General features: G+C 45.2%; 1 protein-coding gene across 1 annotated transcript in view; it reads left to right on the top strand.

The window, feature by feature from the left end:
- pcdh15b (protocadherin-related 15b) overlaps nt 1-24,000 on the top strand; it is a 194,881-nt gene that overhangs the window by 128,169 nt on the left and 42,712 nt on the right. Inside the window, exons 22-24 of the mRNA XM_076298738.1 lie at nt 7,657-7,797; nt 10,278-10,390; nt 22,997-23,106. Coding sequence (XP_076154853.1) covers nt 7,657-7,797; nt 10,278-10,390; nt 22,997-23,106 — 364 coding nt within the window. The remainder of the gene's footprint in view (nt 1-7,656; nt 7,798-10,277; nt 10,391-22,996; nt 23,107-24,000) is intronic.

Raw genomic sequence — 24,000 nt, 5'->3', positions numbered from 1 at the left:
GGGGGGTGACTAGAAAAAAAGAGAAAGGGAGAAAAAAAGAGGTTCACGCCATTTCACGACTCTTGAGAAGGATCTGTCAAGGCTTCTTCTTTTTCGTGGTGAAGACGAGAGATAGGCCTCACTCCTCTTCTGGACGGGGAGAAGATTGGAGGCCTTTTCCCTTCTGTATTGGCCCTTTTGCTTTTCTCATTCTCACCTATTCAATTCTCAGCCGGTGATTCGGCTGACCTGTGCTCTCTATCTCTCTCTCTCACACACACACACACACACACACACACACACACACACACACACACACACACACACACACACACACATCCTCTGTCAATCATCAGAGGACATCTGAGAAAAAGGCACAGCCGGCCGCCCTGAGAGGGTGGTTGAGGACGAGGTGGGAAACTCTCACTGCTACAAAGAGAAACTCTCACAGACAGACAGACAGACAGACAGACAAACACTTTCCAGAGAAGGACAAAAGCAGACCGTCCTAGAGAAAGAGAAAGAAAGAACAAGGGAGGAGAGTCACAGGGAAGGAGACAGATACTGAGAATATATGGTATGTGTATGAGGGTGTCTACGAGAGAGTTACAGGAAGAAAAGGAAACAGAGAGGGAGAGAGAGGGCAGAAGAAAAGGAGAGACACTGAGAGAGAGAGAGAGAGAGAAACTGCAGAAGAGAAGGAGAGAGACAATGACAGAGAGAGAGAGAGAGAGACTGCAGATAAGGAGAGAGACACTGACCAAGAGAAAAAGAGAGAGAGGGGGATGAAGAAGAGTAGGTCCAGCTGTACTCCCCAGGGTGTTGTGACTCAGTGGGTTGCCAGGTGCTGCTTGCCAGGTGCTGCTTGCCTTGCCTCTCTGATATCTCCTGGCTGGAGAGCGGCCACTTCTGCTGCTGGTGCTGGTGCCTTTGACAGCATCCTCCCCATCAAATCAGCCACCCGCGCGCATCTTCACCCAACCCTCCCGCCACTTCTCTAACCCACAATCACCACCCCCACCCTACCCAGCTCCCCGACCCACAGTCACTGCCCTGTCTGCCCATCCAGCCTCCTCTACCTGGGGTGCATGTAAAGTATCAGCCGGCTGACGGACGGCAGCCTCCCAGAGGGGGCATGAATCACGGGGGGGGGGGGTTGGCAGGCAGGCAGGCGGGCAGGCAGGCAGAAAACAGAAGATAGGGCAGCCTGCGACTCTGCTGGCCACTCGCCCAGATCTCTCGTGTCCAAGGCACACACACACACACACAGACACCCACACACACACACAGGTATGCATGAACAATCGCTCTTTAACAATTGATATGTATGTTGCATATGTACGCCCTCTCTCTCACTCTCTCTCACACACACACACACACACACACAGGTATGCATGAACAATCGCTCTATAACAATTGATATGTACATTGCATATGTACAGTATGCCCTCTCTCATCACACACACACACACACACACACACACACACACACACACACACACACACACACACACACAGATACACACACACACACACACACACACACACACACACACAGATTCTCTGCTGATAGACAGAGTGGTGACACACACCTCTGAGCCTTCCCATACTGTTGGCCCACTCAGCCATCTCCTCTACCCCAGGGCCCCTGTGACAGCCCAGGCGATTTACGCTCTGATATCCACATGCATATTTCACTGTCTGTCAGCCTTGGCACAAGTGCAACATCATATCACTGTAGTACCTGTCATTGGAATGTTGCGCTGTGTCTTTCATTTTGAGAGATCGGCGACTTTTTCACGGCATGTTGTCCACCTTTCAAATGAATTATAATACAAGTTTAATGTTGCCATTTGTTGGTCTGTTAGATGTATGACAAAATAAGTTTACCAATACTTGTTATTTATGCATATCTTTATTATAAAACCTTTTTTTAGGTCTAGGTTCAGAATTAGTGGTTACTTCACTCTTAAGTGATTTCTTTCCATCAATACTACAAAGTTAACTGTTAGGAGGCCTTGGTCCAGAGATCCAATATACAGTTTCATGCATTCAGATGGGAGGCTAAAAAGACTACTTATTTTTTGACAGACAGCAGAGTAACATTCCTGCAACACACACACACACACACACACACACACACACACTCCACCCCCAATCTCAACTATTTATTTTTTGACAGACAGAATAGCAACTCCCCAGCAACACACACACACACACACACGCCAGCCCCAATCTCAGGAAGCCCTCTCAACCTGCCAAGTGTGACATTTACATGAGTGAAAGTTTGGCTCAAAAGAAGAAACAAACCAAAAAAAAAGAAAGAAAGAAAGAAAAAAACACTAAAGAGAAATTCACCTCCGCTCACTCTCTCATCTCCCCTGTCCTCACCTCTTATTCCCAAAGTGCATATCACTCCTCTGAAGAGACATGCATGAGCCTGATCTCATCTGTAGGTCACGTCTCACCCTACTGTAGGTCACATCTCTCTCAGTCACGCACTCCGCTCTTCCTGCTCGTCAGACTCCTCGTCTAGTCTCGAGCGCAGTCTCAACACACAAAGGTCAAAGGTCACCTCAGTGTACGTGTCAAGTCTGCTTCCTCTCAGCTCTCTGTGGGAGTGTAATAGTGTGGGGCTATGACAGTATGCTGTGATGAGGAATCTTTTTTTTTTTTCGATTAAACATACTATACAAATATATATTTCGACTATATTTCGACTAAACTATATGTTGTAGTAGTCTGACGCCTACTCTGAATGTGCTCAGTGCTATACTGTTGTAGTCAGGTTCAAGAGATAACTCACAATATCTAATTTCAGCTAACATCAACGAGAATAGTCATGTGTAGGCTATGATAATGAATCTTTAACAAGGTTCTTCATTACTAGTTCAATTCCAGTAATGAAACTGATGTATAATTTGTCACAATGAAGCGCGAGTGAAGTGTGAGTTTACGTGTGAAAATCTGACTTTGTTCCCGTTCCGAAGGTCTTTTTGTGCTCAACAAAGGAGATCTGTCACTGGTAATAGCTTCTAGGTAATAACACTCCGCCGAGCTTCTGGTATCAGGAGTTCAATTACCTCTCTAATTTTCCTTAATAATATTTTCCATGTGATGGGGCAATTAGCACAGTCCTACAAACAAACGGGCACGTTAATCATTCTCTGGAGAGGCTAAAAGCAAAAACATCCGGGAGGGGAACGCGTGCGCTTTTTAATATGTCTGATTTGTTCACCAGATTAGCGGCTTTGTCAGTAGAGAATTTGATCGTGCCTCCCTTTAATGTGTCTGTGTGTGTTTGTGTGTGTATGTGTCTGTATGTGTGTGTGTGTGTGCGGGAGTCCGTGTGTGCGTGATAGACAGAGGTAACAGAGAGAGATTGAGTGTGTGTTATTGTGTGTGTGTGTGTGTGTGCGTATGTGTGTGTGTGTTTGTGTGCGTGCGTGTGATAGACTGAGGTAACAGAGAGATTGAATGTGTGTTATTGTGAATGTGTGTGTGTTTGTGTGTGAGTGTGTGTGTGTGTGTGTGTGTGTGTGTGTGTGTGTGTGTGTGATAGACTGAGGTAACAGAGAGATTGAGTGTGTTCTTGTGTGTGTGAGAAAGACAAAATAGGCAGCAAGTGAGAGAGAAGAAACAGGAGAGAGGGTGCATGGGTGTGTGTGTGTGTGTGTGTGTGTGTGTTTGAATAGAAGAGCTTTGAATGTGACCCCTGTCCGTCACCCACCTGCAACAGATGGCCGAGCAGTCAGACACTCCCACCCTACCTGCCTATTCCCCTCTGTGTCTATGTGTGTGTGTGTGTGTGTGTGTGTGTGTGTGTGTGTGTGTGTGTGTGTGTGTGTGTGTGTGTGTGTCGTGTGCTGCATGTCTCCTTGACCTACCACCTTCCGCCTCCTTCTATATTGTCCAATGAAAAAACTGACAGGTCTGCACCTATCCAGAAACAAACACTTGTCTGTTCTCTGATCAGCAAGAGAGCAGAGAACTAAAGCCCCATTCAGTTGATTAGTCTGGCTGTAGCAAGACAATGTCTTTGTTGCCCATGTTTTGGTTGAAATGGGAGTCTGAAAATTAGCCATTAAGGACAATCAAGGGGGTGAGGTGGCTTAGGTGATTACAACTGGGATGTGGTATTAGCGGTGTGTAAAGTGTGGCTGGGACAATATGGTGTCATCAAGGTTGTTTGGAAAAGATGCTGCCACGCAGTGCAATTGAGCAGAGATAATAATGCATGATTTGTGTCTGCGCACACCAAAATAGCAGATAATGAAATACTGATTTTTTACTTCTATTAGCTAGATAACAGTTTTTAAAGAGTCTACAATGAGACATCTTGATTTCTTTGAGCGTGTTTATTCAAAAGCACTGAAGCAAAGGAGCACCTGTTCTGACAGAGAATGCTTCTCAGGACCACTTAAGAGAACTTCCTGAGCTGAGGACTTAAGTTTGAGGAGGCTTTTTTGAAGGCTGGGACTGTTTGTTGTGTATCCTTTCAGAGAGGACGGTGAGTGTTGTTTGGGGCGCTGCTCTCGTGTTGCGGTGTGATCTCAGCTCAGTACGCTGGTACTGGGGGGCAACAGGGGCGGCTCGGCTCGGCGGCCGGTGTGGAGGAGGTGCCTCTGCTCCAGAGACCCACAGCTGTCAGCTACCACTTCATTCGATCCGCCATGTGTGATCGTAGAAGCTGCTTCCGTTTAACACACTTACACACATATTCATGCACACACTCACACACACACACACACACACACACACACACACACACGTGCGCACACACACATGCACACATGCAAACATGCAAAGACAAATGCATACAAGCACACAAGACACATACAGTACACACAGATCACATAAATGTGTGATGGAATAATGCATAAACACACACACACACACACTAGCTTTTGTAGACATGCAAAAGTTCAATCCAAAGAGCCTTAATGTACATTAACCTTTGAAGGTCACGTTGAGAGAAACTGTCCATAATGCCAAGACATTGATTATCTCATGGGCCACTGTGGCTGGTCAATTAATGACCACTGATTCTGTGAGTGGTGGCCTTCTCTCCTACTTGCTGTCAGAAAAATGGGACTATACATCACACAACTGTTTTGAGCACATTACACACACACACACACACACACACACATTTTCTTTTTTCTTTCTTTCTTTCTTTCCTTCTTTTGCTTGTACTCTCATAATCACTTTTGCTCCATGTCTCTGTTGCTCTCCTCCTCTGCCCATTCTTCTCTCTATCTCTCCATCTCTCACCCCTCTCTATCTGTCTATCTATAATATCTGTCTATCTCCATCTGTCATCCCTCTCTCTATCTCTCCATCTCTCACTTCTTGTTCTCTCTCTCTGTCTCTGTCAGACTGCCCCACTGCTGTGAGGAGCCCTGATCTTACTCAAAGAGGAGCGTCCCCTCCTCTCCCCCTCTCCCATTGAGGCGGGGGGGGGGGGGGGTCATTTGCTGTGGCACTTCTAATCCTCATCCTCCTCTTCCTCTACTGTACCTCCTCGTTCTCTTTCTCCTGCTCTTCCTCCTTATCATCCTCTTCCTCGGCTCTTGTGTCACAGTGAATGGATTTGTTTGAGCTGGTGTCCCTGAGGGCTCAATGGTGTCTGCATTTCTCACTTTAGAGGTCCTGTCTAAAACACACACACACACACACACACACACACACACACAAAGACATATTGTAGAGAGGCACACAACTCACACATTTCACACATGCACACACATATGTACCTCAACATGCACGGCGACACACACACCCAGCAGATTTCTCACATACCTTGTACACACACACACTCACTACAGAGTTTCTCTATATTGTGTGCACGCAACATGCACTCTCGCCCCCCAGAATTCTCAAAAACACACACACACACACACACACACACACACACACACACAGAGAGAGAGAGATAGAGAACGTATCTTGACCTCCCGCTTCGCTTGTCTGCTTGCCAACACAACACATTAGCGGGCAAATATGGCAGTCGACAGCAACGCAAACGCCACCGGGGCTCTCGCGGAGGTCAGGGGACTTTCAAAAGCAAATTGCGTTGCGGCAGGCTCATTGGCATGCGGAGACGGGACCGCGCTCGACATCTGCTGTCGTACGCGGTCCTGGCAATCAGACAGAAAATTGTTTTATCGGCTGCACCAACGTAGCGAGAAGGGGGTGGGGGGGGGTGGGGGGGGGGGCAGGTGACGACATGCTGAGGGTGAAGAGACGGTGACCGTGAACGACAGAGCTGGAGAGTGTAGCGTAACAGCACCTCTTTGATTATGGCAGGCAGACAACAGTACCTCCCCAAGCAGAGATTTGCAACCAACGCATTATCGAGGGGGAACACACAATACCATGGATTTTGAACCGCTGGTATTAATGTGACTTTGGAAGGCAATTCACCGAATACATAGAACTTCTTTATAAAAATCTAGGAAGCTGAGTGCCGTCCATGCAGTTTGTGAATGAACCACCTGTGGCAAAACTGTTGATGTGTCATTTGTACACCTGAAGGCTGTATACATATATAGGAGCAGGTCTTTTGTGTAGTTGTACAACAGTCATACAACACTTAACACCTAAGCTTTCCTACACTGTCATCCTCTCTTTCACACACACACACACACGCACGCGCGCGCACACATGTGTGAAAGGATGTTCTCCTTGACAGTTTAAACAGATTTGTATATCAGGGAATGGAATTTCTGGAATATCATTGAATATTGATATTAAATATTGACTGTTCCAGACATGGAAAGTCAGGGAATTTTATCATTTGTGCGGCAAAGTCATGGATTATCAGATTGTATTTGTTTTGCAGTTTAACATTTACTTGGCAAAAATAATACATTACTGTAATACAAATAATATTTCCATGCTGAACTGGTTAATAGCTTGCTTGAATAGCCCAACTTTGTTTGTTCAGTGCTCATTTATTCACCTCCGCTCTAAAAAAAAAAAAAGATTCTTGAACACTACGCCGCTGCTCTGAAATCATTGTTGGGTATATTATGCAATTCAGATAGTAAGTCAAGAGTAAGAATGGAAATTCAGTTTTTTTGTCAGGCAATAGTCATGGAATCTTACATTTGACTTGGAGTGGGAACCCTGGTATATACTGTAATCAGAGCATCTTTAGATCTTTAGTCTATAGAAGACCATCCAAAGGAAGGCATGACTGGATGTCATCATGAAAATGCTGGATTTGTAGCACGATGTAACAATCTGAAGGCATTGATCTCATAATGCTGCATGGTTGTGTGCGTTTAATAGCAGTCAGATGGCTCTTTGATAATGATGGGCTATTGATCTAATATTGCATCAGACTGAGTGTGATGTATTTGTGTATGTGAATGTGTTTGTGTCTGTGTATGTAAAACCATTGACTTGTATTAAAAAAAATATATGGAAAGAATGAAATCACCCATTAGTTTAGAGGGAAGAAGGGAAGTGAATGGTGAGTGACTGTGAGATCTCAGTAGATCTGTGTACTCTGTGTGCTTCACTAATTCACGGATGGGACAAATGCAGAGAGAGCAAATTTCCCTCACGGGATCAAAAGAGTATCTATCTATCTGTGTGTGCTAACACTGGTTGTGTGATCTCCTCTGAACTTTGAACTTTGAACTCATCCTGTCCCTCTCTTCTGTCCAGGACACCGCTGACAGTAGGATACACTACCAGGTGGACGCCGAGCAGTTCCCTTACAGCACGAGCCTCTTCGGTGTGGAGGAAGGCACGGGCCAGGTGGTCACCAGGGTCAACCTCAACGAGGAGCCCAATGCCAAGTTCAACGTGAGTGGACTAAGCATCCTCTTTTTTTAAGGTCTCTCTATCACGCTCTCTCTCTCTCTCTCTCACTCTTTTTTCTTTCAGTCTCTCTATCACGCTATATAATCTTTTAGTTTCTCTATTATTTTCTTGTTCTCCCATTCTTTATACTGTAATTCCGTCTATGCCATGATCTCGTGTTGTTATCCAGTCACTGTATCACGCTCTCTCTCCCTCTCTCCCACTCTTTATATCTTTTACTCTATTTACTCTCTCCTGTATGTGTATATCTGCCGCATATCACACAATGAGAGATACAGTACACAGGCAGGGGAAGGTCACTGAGCTAAGCATTCTTTTGTCAGTCTCTCAGTTGCTTAGGGCCTGTGCATAGTCTTCGATAGCTACGTGGACACCACTCACAGCGCAAGGCTCACACACATATATATATTACATTACATTACATTGCATTACATTACATTACATTTGGCTGACGCATTTTTAACCAAAGCGACTAACAACATGGTAAACAGTTTAAAGCGATGGTTCGGAGTAATTTCACCCTAGGGTCCTTTGCACAATGACCCCGAGCCAAACACACACATGGGCAGAAACTAATGAGTTTCTGCAGTCGTAATGGTACCAACTTTTATCTCGTAAATTACCCCACTAATAATGCCCTGAATGGTACGAAACTTCTACAGTAGTACAACTATGTTCTTTACTCATAAAACGAGGCATTGAAAAGTTTGTAAACACACCAGGAGTTTATTTAAATAAGACTTGCCTGATGGATGCTACTATCTGCTACTATACCGCTGCGTCGACGTTACTTCCGTGATTTGGGAAAAGCCCGTAAAAGTTCTGGCAGGAAGCATGCATAAGGATGTAGATCCAGGAATGCACTAATATTTTGTTCGTAGTACCAGTTTGCAACAATTATTAGTTAACACTAAGTTGTAAACACTTTGGAAAAAAAATATTAAAAACTGGATATACCAAAAAATGTTGATGTAATCGCTTCCTGCCAGGACTTTTACGGGCTTTTCCCAAATCACGGTGGTAACGTCGTTATTAGTTAGTTAGTTAGTAGTAATTCGTTTCTGACAGCGCTACTCGACCAGGGTTCGACCAAGGGAAGGGCTCGGGGTCATGGTGCAAAGGACCCTAGGGTGAAATTACTCCGAACCATCGCTTTAAGTTTTAAAGCAATTCTCTCAACATTTTTTTTTTGGGGCTTTTTATGCCTTTAATATGATAGGACAGTGGAGAATGACAGGAAGTGAGTGGGAGAGAGAGTCGGGGTGGGATCTGGAAAGGACCACGGGGCGGGACTCGAACCCGGGTCGCCGGCGTACGGTGCAGGTGCCCCAGCCAGTTGCGCAACATCAGTGAGTGCTGTTTTTACAGTTGAGTGTCAGTTCAAGACAGGTGGTAAGTGCTAGGATCAGCAAGACTTGTTGTAAGTAGTGCTATTCAGCCCCATCTCATAGTATACACAAGCTACATGGATGATGTGTCTCTATTTGAAACACATGACATGGAACTCATTTTGCTGCACAAGTATGTGCCAAACCCTTCTTGCGTAGATTCACAGACTGAGAAAGCCTTTACTCTCGATCTGTCTCTTGATGGTTTCTGCCAGTGCTGTGCTGATGGGCTTTATACATGTCTGTCTGGAATACTTCACTGTTTTCATAATGTAGATATTTACCCTTGACTAAGGAATACCGGCAGGTTTACAAAATAACTGGCTAAGACAAATGTTTTGATAAACCACTAAAGGGGCCCAAAACCTTTTCACAGGTCTATGTACATACAGAGACACGCGCACGCACGCACACACACACACACACACACACACACACACACACACAAACGGACGCCCACACACATGCACACACACACACACATACACATTCTCAAAGGTTGTGTGTGTGTGTGTGTGTTTATGTGGTGTCTTGTTGGCTCCCTCAAAGCAAGGATCAATACTCTCTCTGGCACCATGTTTTGATTACTCATGCAGGAACAAAGCAAAGCACAGCAAGGACCCATAATGCTTTGGCCTGAACATTTCCGTGTGTCTGTGTATTTGTATGAGTGTAAGTGGGCGCATGGCTGGCTGTGTGGTGGTGGCTGCATGTGGTGTGTGTGTGTGTATTTGTGTGGTTCAATCCAAACATCCGGCATGCTTGGTTGTATGTTTGTTCCCCCTTTCACTCTCTGAATGGCCTCTTCACATCTGTGCCCGATGCAGTCATCCCATTGATTTTTCTCTCTCTCTCTCTCTCTCTCTCTCTCTCTCTCTCTCTCTCTCTCTCTCTCTCTCTCTCTCTCTACTTTTCCTCTCCCCCTCCCTTTCTCAACTTCTCTTTCTTTCTCCCCCTTCATGTCCCTCTTTCCCTCCCCCGTCCTCTTCAATCTCTCTCTCCCTCCCTCTATCTCTCTCTCTCTCTCTCTCCCTCCCTCCCTCCCTCTCTCTCTCTCTCTTTCTCTGTGTATAGCTGGTGGTTATTGCTTATGACGGAGGGGAGCCGGCGAAGTTCAATAAGACCCTGGTGGAAATCACTGTCCTCCAGCCCTCGGTGATACCAATCTTCACCCAGGAGGAGTACAGGTAAAGAAACAACCCCCCTCCCTGACCTCTTAAGCCTGTGGTTCAAAAGATGATATTGTGAAACCCCCAACAACACGCTGCTTGAAGAGACATCCAAGTGGGTGTTGTTCACTTGGATATGTGGTTGAAGTCTGAGGTGGAGGCATGATGGGGTTTTTTTTTGTGTAAAACAGTGAGAAACTGTGTATGTTTATGTTTATTTTTTCCACTTGTTTTTATATATCACAGTCTTTTTTTTTTCGTGGAGGATTTTTTAATTTGTAGAAGCTGGTGTCAAGGTTTAAAAGCGTTCGGTGAAATCGGCAAAGAGGTGAATGAATATACAGTACAGTATTTTCACTTGGTTATGTGAAACTGTCAGCCAAGGCTCTTACCGTTTCTTTTTATTAAATGCTCATGAATATGTATTATGGCTGGGAGCAACTTCATGAGCAGTCACAAATGCACTGTACAGCACAATATTGTTTTTTCTCAAAGGGCAGCGCTCTCTCACGCACTGAATCCATTCCGTCACTTTTATTAAATTACTCTTTTAATATATTCGACACTGAGGGTAATCAATTTATTTCGAACAGCTAAGTCTATGAATACACCCTGTTTCACCAGCGCTGACTCTCAAAGTGGCATTAACCCATTCGCGCTGGATGCTGCATGACGCAACATTGACCCTCCCGCTGGATGCTGCGTAGCGCAACATTGACCCTCCCGCTGGATGCTGCGTAGTGCAGCATACTTTTTATGTCATGTTTCTAGGTGCTACAGAGGCTTAGATATTAAGTTTTGCTAGACGTTGACAATTTTTAGTATGTTTCCAGAAAACCCTCAGGAAATAAGGTTATTTAGTCTAGAATGCCATAGGATTCTATAGGCGTTTTTAGCAGGCATTTTAGGAGTAAATGGGTTAATTGAAAGCAAAGGAGGAAGGCATTTCAGCAAACAAATAATTTTTTTTTTTTATCGTGCAGTTTGATCATTTTGGTTTGAGTTGTGCTGTGAACAACTGGGATCCTCAGCAGGCAAGTGCCCGATAAGGTGTGGTTAAAAAAACAGTCCACTTCTTTGGCTCTTGTATTTTTGTTGCCACTTCAAATAGAGGGCCCTGAGAGAGGCTTAAAGTAACACTTCAGAAGCTGCTTATCTCTGTGCCACATACCGGCGGTAGCCAGAAACTCCACGTTAATGGAGGAAAAATGGTATTGGTATTGTTTTGAAACGGAGCCTTGTATCGAGGATGAGCCGACATCGGTGAAATGGAGAGGTATCTGTACGCATGGTGAGAGGTGCTCGGGGGGGGGGGGGGGGGATATTGTCATTAGCAAGGTCGCTTTGTGTGATCGCAAAGATGCTAGAATGAAAATAACAACAGTAGTTTTTGAAAGTGCCATCATAGATCATAGATCAACATCAGCTCAGACTCTAATGATAGCCTGAGGTTTTTCAAAGCTATTTATTTCTGACGGGCCAAGTGAAAACAGATCAGCAGTGACACTCACTTCGTCTTTGAATAGACCATGTTTTATTGAAAGCAGCGTCGTTTCGAAAAAAGGATTTTCTCCTTTGTGTACCAAGAGCTGTAGAATATGCTTGTTCAGATTTGTATAGTACTTGCGTACGTATGGCTTAACAGGATGCAGGTTGGACTTTAACACAATGCATGTTGGTCAGAAATGATCTCCATCTGTCCAGCAGAGCTGCAGAACACCACCATGTTAGGATGTCATAAAAACCTCACACGAACAAGACGGAGCAAGTCGCTGCAGTTCCTCTTCACAGACTGAATGAGCTAGAAACTGCCCTCGTGACTTTGAAACATCACCGTGGTTGGCTGCAAATAAAAATCAGGTGTACACTATGCCAAAGAAAGAAGAAAATTGAGCGAAAACAGAGTTTATTTTGGCTGCCACCTGTTCTCGGGTCATTGCACTCGGTTAAGAACCAAGCAATAAGGACAATCCAAAAAGGCAAGAAAGTTTATCCAAATGCAGCCGTAGCTCGCATGATTTGGAAAGGGCAGCATCCAAACTTTCTGTTTGAAGGCCGCTTCTCTCTGCTCGATCTATCGCCACTATTCTCTCTTTTCTGCACGGTACCAGTAACAACAGAGTCGGGGATTGCCATGGAAAAGGTCGTCTTCCCTTGCCGAATAACAAAACAAAACAAAACAAAGCCAAAAAATAAACCCTTAGATAAGCAACACACTTGATGGGCTGTTCAAAGCACAGACATTTTGTGTTACGGGCAAACAGATAGGGCTTCAGAGATAAGAGATAAGCGCGTTAATGAGGGCGATAAAAGTTTCTGCGGATCCAGAGGAGAGCAGTAATACAGATGAGATTGGGCTGACGGACGCCTTTGTGAAGTGGTCACAGGGGCAGTTGAGAGTCAGACCCACACTCAGCCAGGGTGTGGATGAGCATGGCCAATGCAGAATGTAGAACGGCTGTCATCACACCATCCAAGTGGACGATAAACACAGTCATTCATTCAGTCAATCAGTCAGGCATTCAGTTAGTTAGTAATGTATGTATTCATTCTTTCCTTCTTTCTTTCTTTCTTTCTTTCAGTCATTCGTGTTTTCATCCATCCATCCATTCATTCATCTATACCCCCCCCCCCCTTCGAAGCTAATGATAATACCCCCCCCCCCCCCCAAACTATAACCCATTGCGACACAAAATGCTGTCCTTTGCAGTTTCTGTCCGAGCTGATTTGGTAGAGAGCTCCCAAATCTCACTAAATCTCAGCACCCCAGTCCCCCACCCCCCACTGAGGGACACGTTGGCGGTCACAGCAATCACACTAGCCATTTGACTGCCATCGATGTTTATGCTCCGCTCCCCTCTTCCATTTCCCCGCTCATCTTTTCGCTACATCAGTAAACATGACAAGCTGATTTTTTGAGACAAGATAGTGCAGGCAAAACTGCAACCTTTTCCAGCATGTCACATTTTTTGTTTGTCTAGAAGGTGTTGTGGCTTTGAAGGTGTTTTTGTTTGTGTTCCTGTCGACTTGAAGTCTTGAAGTTTTATCAGTAATTTTAATTTCGTTTTGTGTTCTGGGAGCTGTGTGTCAATGTTGGACCTGTGGAGACAAACATCATATTTATGGTTGCTCTGCAATTTATGTCTCTTCTCTTTCTTCCCCTCAATTGGTTCCATGGGAATCTTTGAGAATACAAATAACAAGAAATGAAATTATCTTTTGCTTAAGCACATTTATCTAAGTTGTAGTTACACAATAATGCCATGATTGTCAGCCAAGGTCCTCTGTTGAAACGGTACGTTCAGCTTCTAAGAAGTTTCTCATACAAGTAATAATGGGATGATTTGAGAGTTGGCCCGAAATGGTGGCAGAACAGTAAGGTTGATGATTACACAACGGGTAGCCCTAAAGGACCCCTAGTTGCAGCTTGATTTTCTGGTTGATTTTTATAGGTGTGTGTGTGTGTGTGTGTGTGTGTGTGTGTGTGTGTGTGTGTGTGTGTGTGTGTGTGTGTGTGTTTGTGAGAGAGAGAGAGAGATACTTCCACTCTGACCTCGCTGGTCTTATTTGGAGGTCAACACTGTACTGTCCTTCTGGTCCTACTGGAAGCACTGAAATAATGACCCTGTAAACATATTTATTTATTTATGTTAATCACACAACCTTTCGCTCTCTAATGTACTCTCTGTTTTACTGAAACACACACACACACACACACACACACACACACACACACACACACACACACACACACACACACACACACACACACACACACACAAGCATGTACACACCACTCTCTCTTGAGAGATGCTACTTACCTAAGCATCCAGTGTATGGGTCTTTGCAAGGGCAGCGATTAGATGCCACATTATTATGCCAGGCTGTATGTAGCAGCACCCAACCCTTCAAAAGTACATCACAATACATCGGAGAAAGTACACTCGAAACCCACCCCTGGAGGAGGGAGTCACCCATGCTTCCCTGGGTCCATCGTGTCCCCGAGGCCCTTGAGTTATACTGTCCCTGTAGTGTCACTCTTTGGGTTTGTGTAGCGTGAGCTGGAAACGTGATGTGAATGCCGTCCGTCACGCTTTAGGGCCTCCCCAGCATTCAGGCTTAATTAGCCTCCCTACAGGAGGGGTTCACACACTCTCCTGTTGCCTCGCATGGAGGTACTCATACACACACACACACACACACGTATACACACACACACACACACACACACACACACACACTCTCTCTCTCTCTCTCTCTCTCTCTCTCAAACACACACACACACACATACACACACACACAAATACACACACACACACACACACACACACACACACACATACACACACACACACACAGACACACACACTCTCACACACACACACACACACACACACACACACACATACATACCGTACATGCACAGCTCTCTTTCTGTCTCTCTCTCTCTCAGCATCTCACTTTCACACACACTTTCTTTCACCTTTCTCAATCTTACACTCACATACACACACATACACACACACACAAACACACATTCATTCATTGTCTCTCTCACGCACACATACTGTGCGTTGTAATTAGGGAACTGGGACAGCCTCCCCTGTGTGTGTGGTGTGTGTGTGTGTGTGTGTGTGTGTGTGTGTGTGTGTTGGGGAGGGGGAGTCACTTATGTAGAGCCACCTGCTGGATTAATATTTGTCGCCCCCAGCAGTTGCTGGGTCCACAGCACGCGGTCAGGAAAAGAAAACAAATAGTCTATTTGCATATCATTGTTTATTAAAGACTTCAACAAACATGGCTCCCCTTCCTCGTCTGCACCACCACACCTCAGCAGAAGAGTGTAACAGTCGAGCACCACTGCCGGTGATGAAAGCTCGACTGAGGGGAGATATGAAAGTGTCAGACAGATGTGAAAGGTCAACAGGCCGTTGTTTACGAAACAGGTGGACAAAACGTAACACTTGACCCCTGTAAATGTGTTGTTTGAATCATGTTGAGAGACACTTGTGTGTGTTTCATGATTAGATAAAGGTTTAAGCATTCTCTAGAGTAGATAGGCTACACTGGTTTCACATACCATAGAATGAATGATCCACTTTAAGAACTTAGAAATGAGTCCAAGATTGTCATCCAGCATGGTTTCCATGACTTTACCCTGTGCTGTTGTTACCATCCCCAGAGTGTTGGATTTGTAAAAGTGAGCACACCACCTCTAATGTCTAATTTATAACAGAAACTTGATTCTTCACAGTATGCTGTATTTGGTTGTGCTCAAGCTGTTTAGTGCACAAGCTGTTTAATTTCACAATTCTGCCAACCATTCCCCGGCTCAGAACTTGGACTAGAGAATTGTTTTTTTTTTTTTTTTTTTTTTTTTTTAATAAATAAGTGCTGTGTTTGGAACAGCTGGGCGGATCTGCTGGACGTGAAATATGTGGGCACCTGATACTGTATCTCATCGCTTATTTTTACCCAAATGAATCACTGGCTGGAGCGCTCAAATGGCGGCGCGCACAGGAGTTTGATGAAGTCTGTTAAATACGGAGCTCCAGAAGCCCAGTGACTCACAAAGGCCCTAAAATATTAACAGCGATGTTATAAAAAACACGTCTTCTGAAAAGAAATCACTTCCTCCGGAAAATAATAAGTGCTTTCAAGGTTACTGCTGCCAATGAATGACGTCAGGCCATATAAAGTTTAAAAAAAAAAACACACTTATTGTTGATGGGATGTTGTCTGCCCTGCATGCCAAAAGATCTGAGGTTACTCACTTACTTGTAGTGCCTCCTGTGATCTTGATGAGAAGCGGGTTTTCCTGGCAGGAAACGACGGTGCTCAGTAGCGCAGAGGTCAGCGGGGGATTGTGGAGCTATGCGCATCTCAACGTCCCCTAATTAGTCTGGACTCCGTCAGCCAATCAGCCATGGAGCCGTACCCCCGTGGGGGCCCGCAGACGCAGCTCCAGATAGCAGCTCTCGGGTGTGGAGCGGAGCTGTGCCAGATGTGGCCCAGACCTGCGCCGTATCCGCGGCAACTATCTGTTATTTTTGCTGACGAACCATTCGACCATTTGTGGGGCTCCAGATGAGAGCAATGGTGATTGCATCTCTCTCTCTCTCTCTCTCTCTCTCTCTCTCTCTCTCTCTCTCTCTCTCTCTCATTCTATTTCTCTCTCTCTCGCTCTCTCTCACTCACCCCCCCATCCCCACCCTAGACTAACGAATTAAGCTCCCGGGCCGAGGTCTGATGAGATCGCGTCAGACCCAATCCCCCACCCCCCCACCCCACCCCCAATCGCTTCCCCAGCTTCCAGTCACCCCTACGTGGCTTTCCCTTGTCGTCTCCTAACGTCTCAATCAAGTCCCGCTTGCTTATCGGGGGCTGCTTGCCTGCTTTGTTGCCTCGCGGCGCGGTTTCTCCGTGAAATATTTATGGCTCCTTAAATAATGTAGCGCTCATATCTTGCTAATCTGGTTTTGAGCACCCCCCCTGAGATTGATTGGAGAGCAAGAGAAAAAGAAAAATGAAAAAAAAAAAAACATCAGAGAGAGAGAGAGAGAGAGAGAGAAAGAGACAGCAAGGGGGAGCAGACAAGATCCTCAGTCGCAAGGTGGAAGGACTGTTTTGTGATCTCCTTTCATGTGTTCTGCTGGAGTGTCTCTTTGGCCTGTCATTGTTGCAGAGCTCGTTCCCCCCTACTGTACCGTATTATGCTGTTATCATATTGCGACACACCTGAGTGAAGTCTTGTTTTGTTTAGTCCTGCATCATAATTCAGTGGTTGATTTAACTACTTCTGTAAGCACTGGCTTACAGGACCAATTTCTAGTGAAATGATGCCTTTGTTGGTTTATAAACCTGCTGGAAAAAAATAATGCATTTACAGTAGCTGTTTATTGTAAATAAAAAACCTTGCTACTTTGCTAGTTGGCTGCTGGTAAGGCGTATTATCTGATCTGCTACACATGCGTCTTCTGGTTTTGTCCCCTGTCCGGGCAGGCATGCCTTTTAGTGTCTTGCTCACATCTGGGAGAGAAAGAAGGAGGAAGCCGATTACCCAATCCACTCACTCTGAAAAAGGGGTGTTGAAATCACTTTATCACGGCCCCTAATGCCCAGGAAAATTGAATCCGTGTTTGTTAGATCCGCTCTCCGAGTCGCAACCGCACCTCCGCCGCCATCCATATCCCTCCCCGATGCATACATAATGCATGACACACTATCATTAATGCATTCCTGCAGAGGGAGAAATGTGTGTGTGTTTTTGTTGTGTGTGTGTGTATGCGATGCTGCTTTCGTATTGTCGTCTGCTTGGGTGTGTGTGTGTGTGTGTGTGTGTTTGCTTATGTATGCCTGTGTGTGTGGGCGTCTGTGAATGTGTGTGCTTGTGGGGAGGTGCGTGTGTTTGTGTGTGTGTGTGTGCCTGTGAGTGTGTGGGCTTGTGGAGGGGTACATGTATGTGTGTGTTTGCTTATGTATGCCTGTGTGTGTGTTTGTGTGTGTGTGTGTGTGTGTGTGCGCTTGTGGGGGGCGGGGTTGCGTGCCGGTGTGTGTGTGTGTGTGTGTGTCCATTAGAGAGCGCCCACCTCCCCTTCCCCACCTCTCGAGTTCAGGAGCACACTGGTTGACCTTTCTCTCTTGTTTGCGGAGGACACGCTCAGTGTGGTACCTGGTTGCCAGCGGTAGTGATCCCAAACAGTTTGAAAAGGTCAGCTCCTAATCCGCAAGCAAAACCTTTAAAGCATCCAAAAGGCTTTTAGCGCTGTCTAGGGGTGGGGGTGGCAGTGGGGGGTGGGGGGAAAAGCGTAGAGGAAGAAGCAAACAGTCTGTGTGAAGGTTCTTAGAGAAAAATAACAGTGGACCTGTGTGTGTGTGTGGACCACAGTACCTACTGTGACATTGAACACAGGAGGAATAAGCACACATCTGCGTGTGCACACACACAGACACAGACACACACGCACACCCACGTACACACACACAGACACACACAGACACACACACGCCGGACATCAAATGCAAATACAATTTCAAAATTAATTTCCTTTTGCCAAGATATCTCCACTCCCTCCGGAATCACAGGATTACCATGTTAATGTGTCGCGGACGGAACCCGAGGCCTCATTAGGTTTTTTGGTCGCGGTGAATTAGCACCGCGCTTTTGCTGTAATTAAGCAGGCCACCTGAAAGGGCAGCTCTGACATTTCATCAAAACTCACGCCAGTGCCAGCTGGCTTTCGACCTTACCTCCACCCCCCCACCCCCCCTCTCCCGAGTCGGCGTCTGACAGCTGTGCTACAGCAGCATCGTTCACACCGCATCCTCGTTTACTGGAGAAATCCGCTCGCACCGCCTCCCTGTATACTGTACAAGCCCAGCATGTACTTACTTGTCTCCTCGAGCTCCACACAAACACCCTACCATAGGGTTTAACAGCAGCAGCAGCGGCGGCAATGACAGTGTGCCTGAAATATATATTATATGAAGATACACTCCGCTCCGTGGGGGTATAACATTGTTTTGTAGGCGTAGATGGTGCCGGGAAGGCACAATCTGCTAGGGAGAAAAGCTTTGGCCTGCTTCCTGGTTTGGTTCATTAAAAGAGGAGGATTTCAAGCCGTGCCGAGCTCCACCTCCCGAGGATTCGTCTTTATATTTGTTGTTGTTATTGTCGTTGTTGGCTTTCTCCTGTTTTCTCCTGCTGGCACATGTTTAGTTGATTATTTAGTTCACAGGTATGGTGGTGTTTGTCCCGGCATTTGCTTGGCCCAGTGTCTGAAATGATCTCAGCAAAAAAAAAAAAAAAGATATTTTTCACAATGCTACTCACACAGAGGTTGAGTGTGATGATACCCAAGTTGTTTTGTTAGCCTGGGATGCTGCTCTTTCAAATGTGGTGTACTTTTTGCAAAATACATTTTTTGTTGAGCTGTAGGCTTGTTTCCTTTCACCATCCTTCCAAACCGCCACATTTCCCTCTGAAATATCTCTGAACTGTTTCCAGGAAGGAGGTCCTTTGTTCACAGGCATCTTTATTTAGTCATATTTTATTTAGTTATATTTTTTGCATGGTAGTCTCTTCAGCAAGATTGAGAACACAAAGTCTTCTCCTGAGCCACTCACATGCAGTTTGTTTTGTGTTGTGAAGGAGAGGAATAAGGTCCTGTATCGACCATGGTCTATTCATGACGCAAGTCTCAAGGTTGCAAAGGAATAGTGTCAATTGTCAGCCATCGTGCTTAGTTTTGTTTGTTTTTCTTTTTATTGTTGTTCTTGTTGCTGTTGCTGTTGTTTGCATGACATGTCTTAAGTTTAGAGTTACAGTACTGAAAGGTTACTGCAGGAGTCTGATCGTTTAGGATTACTCTCCCCGTTACGAGCACCCTGATGATGAGACAGTCCTAGGCCTCCTTTTCCATCTTTCTCTCTCTCTCTCTCTCTCTCTCTCTCTCTCTCTCTCTCTCTCTCTCTCTCTCTCTCTCTCTCTCTCTCTCTCCATCTCTCTCTCTATCTCTCTCTCTCTCTCTCTCTCTTTCTCTATCTCTCTCCCTCTTTCCATCCCTCCTCTCTTTCTCTCTCTTGCTCCCTGAGCCTGGGATTAATGTTGCCGTGGAGCGGGATGTGGAGCTGGCCGTGGTCCTGAAACCGAGGAAGCGGATGATGGCGCCGAGCTCAGGGCTCAACGGACCTCATTAGACGCCCAATGCTCACGGCACGCGGCACGAGTTGTACAGTGTGTGTGTGTGTGTGTGTGTGTGTGTGTGTGTGTGTGTGTGTGTGTGTGTGTGTGTGTGTGTGTGTGTGTGTGTGTGTGTGTGTGTGTGGTTGTGTGTTTGTGTGTATATGTGTGTATATGTGTGTATGTGTGAGCACGCAGGGGTCTGTTCATCAACTTGTGCCAGCCTTGAGATCGGGGGAGTTTTTTTGAGGGGGCATTTAGTGTGTGTGTGTGCTTGCTAGCAGAGCAGATTACCACTAAATGAGCAAAAGAAAGACCCATCCCAGCCTTAGCATTTTTCACCACCTCATCTTGCAGAGCCAAAAGCTGAAGTGACTCCACCGCCCTGATACTCATTCCAGCACACATGAGAGTGACATTTCAATACACACATGCACACATACGCACACACACACACACACACGCACACACACACTAATCCAAATTGTAGGTGCAGTATTGTCTATGTAACAGTATAAAGGACTCACTATGCTGATTATGAATGATCTTATACTGAGTACTTAATCAATCTGGCACAAGTGAGAGTGGCGTTTGGTAGCAGATATCACTATGGCTGTGATTGGTTGTGGTGGCGGCACCATGTGGTGATAAGAAACAATATCAACATATCAATGCATGTGTGACTCATCTGTCTTCTCAGTGAAGTGAAGTGTGGTGATTTCTTTCTCCTGAGGTGTGTAGCATCCAGCGAATAGGACTTTTTGACCTTTCTTGCGTCAACTCAGAATTGGATTTTTCTTTTTTTCTGTGCACGCCCTTGATTTTTTTTTTATCCTCGCCACTATGCTATTGTGCCACCTCCCCACCTCCCTGCTCAGCCACAACAAAACCATGTTTCCTCGTTCTCCTCCCCAGTAAACCTTGATATTCCATCAACAAGCCCGTCATGAGGCACACACACATACACACACACACAGGAACACACACACGCACGCACACACACACACACACACACACACACACACACACTCACACACACACGCTCACACACACACACACACACATACACACACACACACACACACACACGCACGCACACACACACACACACACACGCACACACAGGAACACACACACCCATATTATGCTAAAGAAGTGATCATTCATAACCAATGCGTCACCCATCACTCAATATGTCACCCAATGTCATAGAAATTCCTACCTTGTCAATGGCTTTTGCAATGTTGTTTACCACAGAATCCGTGCCTCTGCCTTGAAAACGTAGACGTTGAGAGAGTTATCTCACATTTTTGCAATATCGCTGGCATTCAGGGCATCAAATTGTTGCTGTTGCCTAGTTCCTGCTCCCTTTTCATGCATAAGTGGAAACATTTGTTTCCTACGTTTTTCAGTTTTGTCCATATTTGTAAGCTTTAAGTGAACGGCCAAAAGAGTGGACGAAGTAATGGCAGAGAATGGATTTGTCCGTATTTGTATCAATTTTTCACACTGAGCAATAATGAGGCTTTACTCTCCGCCTTGTACTCCGAGGCCAATTATTGACAGCCATCAGTTCTCCCATCATTTTAATTACAGGCCTGTGCAAGCCTTTAGTCGATACAAAAAGGGGGTAACCAGAGACTCTAAATTAAGTGACTGACTTTTTTCGTAATTTCTCCTAATGAAATCATCCCCGCAACCCCCTCTTATTGATGTTCGACATTGGTGCCAAACGTGAAAAAACGAATTGCCATTTGGCAGCCTTGCCCTGGGTCTCCTGCCAGCAGTTCCCGTCGACTCTATCAGTTCTCTGGGTTGTGTTGTGTTGTGAAGAGTGTTTAGACAAAATGGTGCTGGCCTTCTCAATGAGGGTGAAATCAGGTCTTGAGCATCTCAGGGTATTAGCTTGGTGCTCTACGTCTTACCGCTCTGTGTTCTACAATATATACCCACAGCTCAGAGTGTTGCCTGAACAGCTCATCTAATCAATTCTAGTCATAAAGGGTAGGATGAGACATTCGTCTCACACTGAAGGGAAAGGGCTTCTTGGAGTGATCTTTATGCAATAGCAATGCACTTAAGCTTAAGCAGACTTAAGACTTAAGCATTTAGCTGATGCTTTTATCCAAAGCGACCGATTGCCAATTGCAGGGGCCAGTCTCCCTGGAGCAATTTGGGGTTTAAGAGCCTTGCTCAAGGACACGGGGGTGGCAGCCAGGAATCAAACCCATGACTTTGTGTGACTACTGCAGGCTGGACAAGTTCCTATACTGCGCAATATTATCCTTCGTCACCTTGCATGACGCTGAGTGGGATTCATGCTTTCAACTGGAAGCATGTGTGTGTGTGCGTGTGTGTGTGTGTGTGTGTGTGTGTGTGTGTGAACAGCATATGAAGGTAGAAGGAAGGCTGTGCCAATCCTTGCCCACATTGTCCTGTCCCCTGCACATGATGCTGAGGCCTCTCCCTGCCAAGGTCTCTTAACGGAGCTGTTTACTGTGGAATTGTGCCATAAAGTGAAATAGTGTATATCTACCATGCAAATTATCTGTGGATAATTGCACTGATACTTGGTATTTGGACATGCTGTGCTTTTATCCACATAGAACTAGCATCTATACTTTCAAAAAATAAATATATGCTTTCTTGTGCTAGCATATTTAAAAGCAAAATATGTTTTGACTCACTGTTACTGAATCTCATCCTCTGCACCGTACTCTGTAGCTCTGTAATATCAAGTTTGAAAAGGTGTCCTTTTGATTTGGAGTTGGCCCCTTCAAACCCAAAAAATACCCTTCATAACAAAGTGGTTGTGCTAAATGAAAATAAATGGTGTCAACACCATTTATATAGACGAGCAGGACACTGTCATTTTTAAGGCGGCATGCTAACATTTTATTTTTGGTTTGACATTCTGGCCTTGTTCTTTTTGTCCCTCTTAGGTTCCCTCCTGTGAGTGAGAACGCCCCCATCGGGAAGGTTGTTGGGGTCATTCTGGCTGCAGCCGTCAACCAGACAATCATCTACTCTATTGTTGAGGGCAACGAAGGAGGTGGGTATGCACACACACACGCGCACACACACACACACACACACACACACACACACACACACACACACACACACACACACACACACACACACACACACACACACACACACACAGCAAAAGGGTATATGTGTTTATATGTGTGAAAATATATATATATATTCACACATATAAACACATATACCCTTTTGTATGCATACACACAGTCAAGGCGTCGCACTCACACATATGAATGCAGTCACACAATCACATCTCCACAATCACATCTCCAAACACACAAGCTTCAGTATGCATAATGCATATGCCACAATTACACACAGTACATAATGCATGCAATTACACACACACGGACACCATACACAAGACCACACACTAAGCATATTCTGTGTGCACAATAACACAAACACACACACACAGATGTCTTTAAAAATGTCAGCAAAGACCTTTAACTCAATTCAACATAAAATAAGCCTGAACAAAAAGTATTCAGTGCTTAACAGAAAAGATAAGGCCACACTTTGTATGATTGTATTTTTTCTTGCCTTTTTTAGTGCCTTTTTTAGTGTGGTCAGGTGTGTACAAATCTTAAATGCCCATAACCATATACAAACCTACATTATTAACCAATGGCAATAAAGTGCTACTCAAATCAGTCAATTCAAATGTGTTGATTTATTTTACAGTCCAGACAGAAACCGATTGTCAATTTCCAAACCTATAAACATCAATGACTTGGCATCATGGCCTGCAATGTGGCATTGTCTTGCAGCTGACGACCTTTCATCATTATTCCTAATAGCATATTTATCTTCACAAATTCTGTTTTTGAGCCGTCACTGTTTTGCCCATATGAAATAGCTCATAAGGGCATGTTGATGAATACACAACAAATGTGGA

Source organism: Alosa pseudoharengus, unplaced genomic scaffold (assembly GCF_046254945.1).
Source record: "Alosa pseudoharengus isolate Yale_2024_CS ecotype anadromous, Long Island Sound unplaced genomic scaffold, YU_APseudo_1.1 YU_APseudo_1.1_scf_21, whole genome shotgun sequence".
In the NCBI taxonomy this organism is placed as follows: Eukaryota; Metazoa; Chordata; class Actinopteri; order Clupeiformes; family Clupeidae; genus Alosa; species Alosa pseudoharengus.
Note: the sequence above shows the minus strand (reverse complement) of the source record. Positions and strands in the feature narration are given on the sequence as shown.